Below are 7384 nucleotides of genomic sequence, written 5' to 3'. Positions count from 1 at the left end.
GCCAACCGCACAAAAACGGGTTGTTCTGTTTCACATCCTCCCTCGGGTTTCCTCCGAACAAAGTGACCCTCCATCTGTCCGCAGGCAGGTGGAGCTCGCCCCACCCACGCGGCGCGCACCTCCCCTCCTCACAGCTGCTCGACCTTAGACGCGTGTAGACGCGGACCCTCCAGGACAGAGCAGGCGGCGAAAGGACACGCCCCCTTCAGGGAGCACGCGGCCCCGCACGCACACCTCTCGCGCGCCTCCTCGCGAGTGAGCGCGCACGCGCACGTGGGGCGGGCCGCCTTCCCGGCACCCACTGAGCTCCCAGTCCCCTCACCCCACCCCACCCCCCTGCTGCTCAGGCTCCGCCTCCGCGACAGGGCTGCTGAGAGGAGGCGACCGGAAGCCACTTTAAAGCAGAGCTCGAGGTGACAGGCGAGCGAGCTGGTTCGGGAGTGCAGTCGCGGCTTTCTGCGCTCCCCGCGGCAGAATGGCCCGAGTGCCGCTCGCCGCTTCTCCAGCCTATGACCCCTAGACGCCGGAGCCCACCCTCGGCGCCCACCCCCTGGGGCGAACCCTGCCTGCGAACCGGCGTCGCCCGGCTCAGCTCCTGTGGTCCGTTCTCTCAGACAGCCCGTTTCAGGTAAAGGACTCGGTTCTGAAGGGCCGGTGAGGGACCCTCGCTGGGATGGTGGTCGCGGAAGGGGGTGCCGGCCTTGCTGCCTGCTTTCACAGATCTGGGGTGATTGGTGTTTAGACTACCTTTTTGTACCGAATTCACTTGGATCCAGTCAATATCAGGATGGCATTGATTTACACTTTTAGTCACTTCGGGTCTCTAGCAGGTGTATAAATTGGAGTAAGACACTGGGTTTAGTCGAGGGCGCCGGCGGCTCCCCATTTCCACTGTGTAAGGGAGGCTCGGGGGCGCGTCTATGCGGTCGCTCCTGCCGGGCAGACCCCTGGCGTTCTGAGGCACACATCGCGGGGGAGAGCACGGCTGCTGAGGGGAGCCTTCCGGCAGACCCGCGTTACGGCTGCAGCCCAGAAGTTTGCAAGCTGTTTTCAGATTAACTTTAAAGTCCTCGCCTTCCTCCCCGCCAGCCCGAGAAACGCCCTTTGCGTTTCCTCCGCTCTGCTCAGGTCGGTCCTCCGAGCCTCGCAGGACAGTCTTCTCGGGAAGGTCGGTCAAGGAAAGAAAGAAATTGAGGCGCCGCGAGTGGCTTCTGGAAGGGGGAGGGCAGCCGGGGCGGGGGGTCGCTGGGGGGTGGGAGGAGGCTGGCCCGGGGGTATAGGAGCAGGGAAGGGTGGGATCCTCGGGAACACCAGAGATTGGCCGCGAATCGGCTGCGCCGGGCAGAGTTCGTGCGGTCCCGGGCGCCGAGCTGCGCAAGCCGCCGCGGCCGGCAGGAGGCGTCCCTCGGACCCCCGGCCGAGATCCGAGCCCAGACGGAGTCCTGAGTCAGGAGCGGGGCGGTTTCCCCGACGGTGGTGGGGTGCAGAGTGCCTGAGAACTGGGCCATCACCCGGGGGCATCGTGAGGTGAATGGTGAAGCTGTAGGTCGTTGGCAGAGGGACTGGAGGAAGTGTCCTTCCAATCTTTTTTTTTTTTTTTTCTGTTATGCAAACTAATTGAGGAACTAGGTTCTAGTGACTTCCTCACTCCAGCCACTCCTCCAGTTCTCTGCCTCTTTCTCGGTTTTATTTCTGAGTTTGACAGAGGGCAAAAATAGGAAAAGTTGTGGCGTGTGTGTGCCCTCGTATAAATAAACTGAGTTTCGTGTCTGTTTTGCCTTGATTGGGTGTGATAGGAGTGGTTATTGTGTGTGTGTGTGTGTGTGTGTGTGCGTGCGTGGGGGAAGGCACAGGCCAGTTTGGTGTGGAGAGGGAATACCACAATCTGTGCCAATTGTGCCTTAAGGCAAGAGCACCAAATGATGAATAATAACGCCTGGCTTGGCTGCTTTCCAGTTGATTTATGTCTTATGTCAAGTCCCTCCTTTTTCGTGAAGCTTTCCCTAACAATGCCAGCTCACACTGAACTCTCCTTTTTCTACCTTTTCTTTTGTACTTGCCCTGTACATTAACGCCTTGTTATATACTGTTTTTAATTTTTCTGAGTTTGATTTATTATGCACTTGTTACACATGTAGACTTATAAATCCCTCCAGTTATATCTTTTATTCTTTTTTCTGGGGACTCAATTTTTTTCATTTTGTTGCTTTTCTTGACTCATAAAGGCTCATGGAACTTGCCATTTAATTGGTGCTTTTTCTTCAATAATTAAGCTAGAAAATATTATGGAGCACCCACTGTGTGCATTGTGCTAGGCACTGTACCCTGGATGCATACTTGGTGAAGTCATGAGCCCTTGCATCAAAGATTTCTTTCAGTCTATTGGATAAGGGAGAAGAGGATTAATTGCTCATCACCACCCCTTTTCCACCTGGCATAATGCTCAGTAAATATTTTCAGAATTAGTTAATGAATGCTAGATTGTGGAGGAGACACCATTCATCATTTTACAAAGTTTTCTTTGCTTTTTAAGTTCTAGTTTTTTTCAATGGGTCTGATTCTTCAAAGAAAGCACTATTTAAGTCCCTGAGTAGTTCATTCGGAATCTGAAATTTAGTGTGTTTTGTTTTCTTGTGTTATTTTTCTGTGCCTTCATTTTTTTTTTTTTTTTTTTTAGTTCACATATGTAGCTTTTCTGAAGACAGGGAGGCCCTTTTCTGTATTAGGAAGTAGTTTTTGGTTTCTAAAACAGTGTGCAGTGGTTGTTGCTGATATAGCTTCTGTTGCTAAATAAACCCTGGTATTCTTCCGCTAGTAGTGGTAATGTTTTGGGGATTGCAAAAGTAGACCCTTAACATCCTTGGGGAATGTATTGGAACTTTCTGCATCTAGACGTGCTTCAACAGGTTCCTGGTTTTCTCCCATATAATATTTCGGTTGAGAGCCTGCTTCCTGCATATAGCCTCATACCGCAAATTCACTCACAGTTAATTTGCAGTTTTTCCTGCATTTGACAATTTTTTTTTTTTTTTTTACAGTTTTTGTCACCTCATGAGACAGGAGATACATAAACAGCTGTGAAGAGAACCACAAAGCAATAGAGATGTGGTTTCCTCACTGCCATAGATGCACATATTTCTACCCCTCTCTACACTCCATCCTAGACTTAAACTGTAAAAATTCATATCCCAGCAGAATTACAAATCATTATATATTAAGTCCACAAATAAATGTCAGGAGCCTAGTGGAAGATGCTCTCTCTCTTTCATCTTTACCTGTTTGTGGGCTTTTGAATAACCTTAGCTCCTTTGGAGCCTTGATTCTCAACAAAATTAAAAAGTGACCTGTAAAGATCAAAAATAGTATAGGAGGAAGCATTTCAGGAACTTAGAGAATAAAACAAAACGTATTGATGAATGAAAAGGATTCTGTTGTTGTCAGCTTGTAATTGATCTTCTTTCCTTTCCTGGTAGGATTTTTAGACTGAGGAGCAGTTGGAGCTAATCTACATCATGGAAGTGGAAACCACCGAACCTGAGCCAGACTGTGTAGTGCAGCCTCCTTCTCCTGATGAATTTTCATGCCCAGTGAGACTCTCTGAGAAGATCACTCCATTGAAGACTTGTTTTAAGAAAAAAGATCAGAAGAGGTTGGGAACCGGAACCTTGAGGTCTTTGAGGCCAATATTAAACACTTTGTTAGAATCTGGCTCACTTGATGGGGTTTTTAGATCTAGAAACCAGAGTGCAGAAGAGAGCAGCTTACATGAACCTATGGTGAAGAAACCCTTGGAAATCAATACATCGTGTCCACCTACTGAAAACAGTATGTCTGTCCTGATTCCCAGTGGGACAGATGTTGGGGCCCAGATGCCAGAAGCCCATCCTCCCACTGATGCTCCGGAGCAGGTGGTTCCAATCCAGGATCATAGCTTTCCACCAGAAACCATCAGTGGGACAGTGGCAGATTCTACAGCAGGGCACTTCCAGACTGACCTTTTGCACCCAGTTTCAAGTGATGTTCCTGCTAGTCCTGACTGCATAGACAAAGTCATGGATTATGTTCCAGGGGTTTTCCAAGATAACAGTTTTACAATCCAGTACATTTTGGACACCAGTGACAAGTTGAGTACTGAGCTCTTTCAGGACAAAAGTGAGGAGGCCTCCCTTGACCTTGTGTTTGAGCTGGTGAACCAGCTACAGTACCACACTCACCAAGAGAACGGAATTGAAATTTGCATGGACTTTTTGCAAGGCACTTGTATTTATGGCAGGGATTGTTTGAAGCACCACACGATCTTGCCATATCACTGGCAGATCAAGAGGACAACTACGCAAAAGTGGCAGAGTGTATCCAATGACTCCCAGGAGCACTTGGAAAGATTTTACTGTAACCCAGAAAATGATAGAATGAGAATGAAGTATGGGTATGTATTCATAACTACTCTAAAGCTATTGTTAAATCCTAGAGAGAAGGTAAAAAGGCTAAAGGCTTAGTAGGGTGGTTTGTTTCAGTAGTAACCTAACAGGTTTTATCCTCTTTTTCTACTTTTGTTCTTTTGGCTGTGTGCTATCCTGATTTTTCATGGCAGTTGAATGCAGGCTATTTATCTAACCAGACAATGAAGGTTTTATGATTTGAACAATTCAGATGTCACTCTGCGCAATATGTGTGTGACTGAGAAGTTGCATATACATTGAATATTGTGAATCAAATACTGTTTTAATCACACAGGAGAGCTTGCTTTTGAAAGAAAATCTATGGTGAATCTTATAAATTATGAATGCTTAATTTATCTAATTTTAAAGTTTTGCATACTGCGAAGTTGCTATATTTTTAAAAGAACGTAGTGGTGGTTGGAGATTTTCATGACCCTCTTTTCATTTTGAATAGTTCAGAAAATTTTTCTGTGAATGACTCTGAGACCTTCCCAAACTTCTGAATTATGCCCAAACATGTTAAGTTTCTTTTTAGTTTCCTTAAAGCTTTTTATCATTAATTTTATTATTCTATTTATCTTACAGATAAATTGTTCCACAACCCAGTTTTTTTTAAACCTGAAAGAGTCTTTTAACAGTGAGTGAAGGGAAAATCTATGCTAATGGACATATTTATTTGTCATTTACATAAAAGCAGTTATCCTCATGTTTTTGTAGGCAAGACCTATATTGGGTTGACCAGGAAGTTCATTTGGAAAAAAGATTGTATAGAAAAACCCGAGAGACCTTTCTGGCCAACTCAGTAAATACATTGGTTCTTTTAGTATGGATATCCAAGCATTCATTATTCACTGATAGGGGAACTGAAATTTCCACACCTGCGTTCTTTAATGAACTTGGAAATAGAGAAATAATAGTTGCTACATATAAAGTTGCTAGTGCAAAAATGGTTGTATAATAAGCACTGATCTTTTGTTTCTCCTATAGTATAAAGGGACTTACAACAGGTGGACTAGCCTAACTCAAAAGTTCAGAAGAACTTTGTGGAGAGTCAGTTTTGTTCACTGATAAGTTATACAACCCAAGTGTCTGGAGAGTCTGAAGGCAAATGGTGGTAGTGAACCATTTCCATGTTGTCCAGTTCTATTGGTTTTGATGTTAACCTTCCGTGTTCTAACAGTGCCAGAGCATTGTTGGCATCACCGTAACCTGGCCTTTGTTTAACTTCTCTTGCTCCCATTTAGTCTTAGGTAAGTGGTTTTCTTTGAATATTTCAGTACACAGACCCATCTGTCTTTTTAGCAATTTAATTATCATCAGACTGGAATTTTGCATCTTGTGTTTCAAAAGCTACCTGTGGAGCAAGATGAGAAGCAATATAAAGTCCAAGTTTAGAGGCATTATTATGTAGAAGACCTTGGGATAAAAGTAAAGCTTATGTCAAGAATACAGTTTTCCTGATCATAAATGTATTCTCTTGATAATATAATGCACTCAAGATCCCGTCCTGCTTGGGTAGCAGAATTCTTAGATCCTGTAATAAAGCTAACTACTTTTGACTTATTTTTTTAAGCCAGCATTGAAAGAGAGAAAAATGTTTTCCATTTTGCCTTAAAAATATTTTTAATAAGGTATTGTCCAAAATCTCTGTTGCCTTATGAGCTAACAATTCTAATTGGTATGTCAAGGGTAATTAATTTTATATACTCTCAAAGCCACTCTAATCCTTCCATCTCCAGATTGCAAAACTGCATAACAGTGGCCTCCCACTTCACTCTTCTGAAGCAGATTTCCAGTCTGCTGAGTACTTGAGCATCTTGGTACATTAAGTTTGTCTGTTTGGATTGGTTGGGAAGAAACTAGCAGGATTATTGTCCAACACATTATGTTATCTTACCATGAGCAAGACAAGACAGGTATTTTGATCCCAGAAAATCCAGGAACTCTTAGGACAGCAGCGTATTGAGCATTTTATCCTTTGGTAAACTTTCTTTACTGAAAAATAGACATAGAGGAAAGCCCATATGCGTTCATTGTTGGATCAGTTATAAAGTGGTTACAATGAGTGCTTGATTTCCAACCCAGTTTAAAGGAAGTAAATATTTATTTGACACTTCAGAGGAAAAGTTTGAGAGAATTGTCATTATGGTTACTATTGCTGGCACTGTATTGTTACTGGTGGTAAGTGGTCCTGCCCTGATAAAAATAGCCAAAAGTATTGTTAATTACTAGTAAAGTGAAGTTCGCCGTGGACTACAGTAAGAAATGTTGTTAAGATTGTAGATAGCTAAGTGTCAAAAATGGGTTTTTGGGAAGTTGACCTGTGGTCACTGCAACCTGGTTTTCCTTGTATTCCAAAGCGATGTTGTGTTTCCTGGCAACAAGATGCAGATAACGGCATGTTGAGCCTTGCTGAGAGATTCACAAACAAGCTGGAGCAGCCCAGGTTCACATGGTTACCACATTATTTGGCTAAAGCTATTAATCTCTGTGGTCAGGCCTGTAAAGCTGGTCTATCTGTGCAGATTGCACATAACCAGGAAGTGTGTGTTCAGCTGTGTATATGCCCAGGTCGAACCTGGCAGTCTCTGGATTTAGGAATAATGAATGGCAGTTGTTTATCCCAGTTGTTTTCAGCAGTTTATATGACTTGGTAAATCATTATTATATACTATACCCATAATAGTTCATTGTGTGGAACTTGGGGAAAGTTCACAGTTCTGCGTCTCTAGCAAAGATAAGAGTTCATAGTTTCAAACTGTGTAGATGAAATTCTTGGGTTTTTGCAAATGGATTTAACATCTGACTTAACTCAAATGAGATGTGCAGTGTTCATTTTATTCTTAAGAGTGAATGGAAGGAAAGTTGAGCTTAGATAAGTTCACAGGTACCTTCCAACTATTAGTCAGGATGCTTAGCTACTAAAAACACATATGAAAACGGGA

General features: G+C 44.0%; 1 protein-coding gene across 2 annotated transcripts in view; it reads left to right on the top strand.

The window, feature by feature from the left end:
- Positions 1-362: 362 nt before the first annotated feature.
- LOC102398681 (TCDD inducible poly(ADP-ribose) polymerase) overlaps positions 363-7384 on the top strand; it is a 28172-nt gene continuing 21150 nt past the window's right edge. Inside the window, exons 1-2 of one of the 2 annotated variants that reach the window (XM_025289371.3) lie at positions 363-628; positions 3474-4426. In XM_025289371.3, the coding sequence (XP_025145156.1) occupies positions 3513-4426 (914 nt within the window). In that variant the 5' untranslated portion in view covers positions 363-628; positions 3474-3512. The remainder of the gene's footprint in view (positions 629-3473; positions 4427-7384) is intronic. The other variant, XM_006077371.4, reaches the window with a different exon arrangement.

The sequence above is a fragment of the Bubalus bubalis genome, chromosome 1 (genome assembly GCF_019923935.1).
Source record: "Bubalus bubalis isolate 160015118507 breed Murrah chromosome 1, NDDB_SH_1, whole genome shotgun sequence".
In the NCBI taxonomy this organism is placed as follows: domain Eukaryota; kingdom Metazoa; phylum Chordata; class Mammalia; order Artiodactyla; family Bovidae; genus Bubalus; species Bubalus bubalis.
The sequence above is the reverse complement of the archived record's forward strand: the minus strand, read 5'-3'. Positions and strand labels throughout refer to the sequence as shown.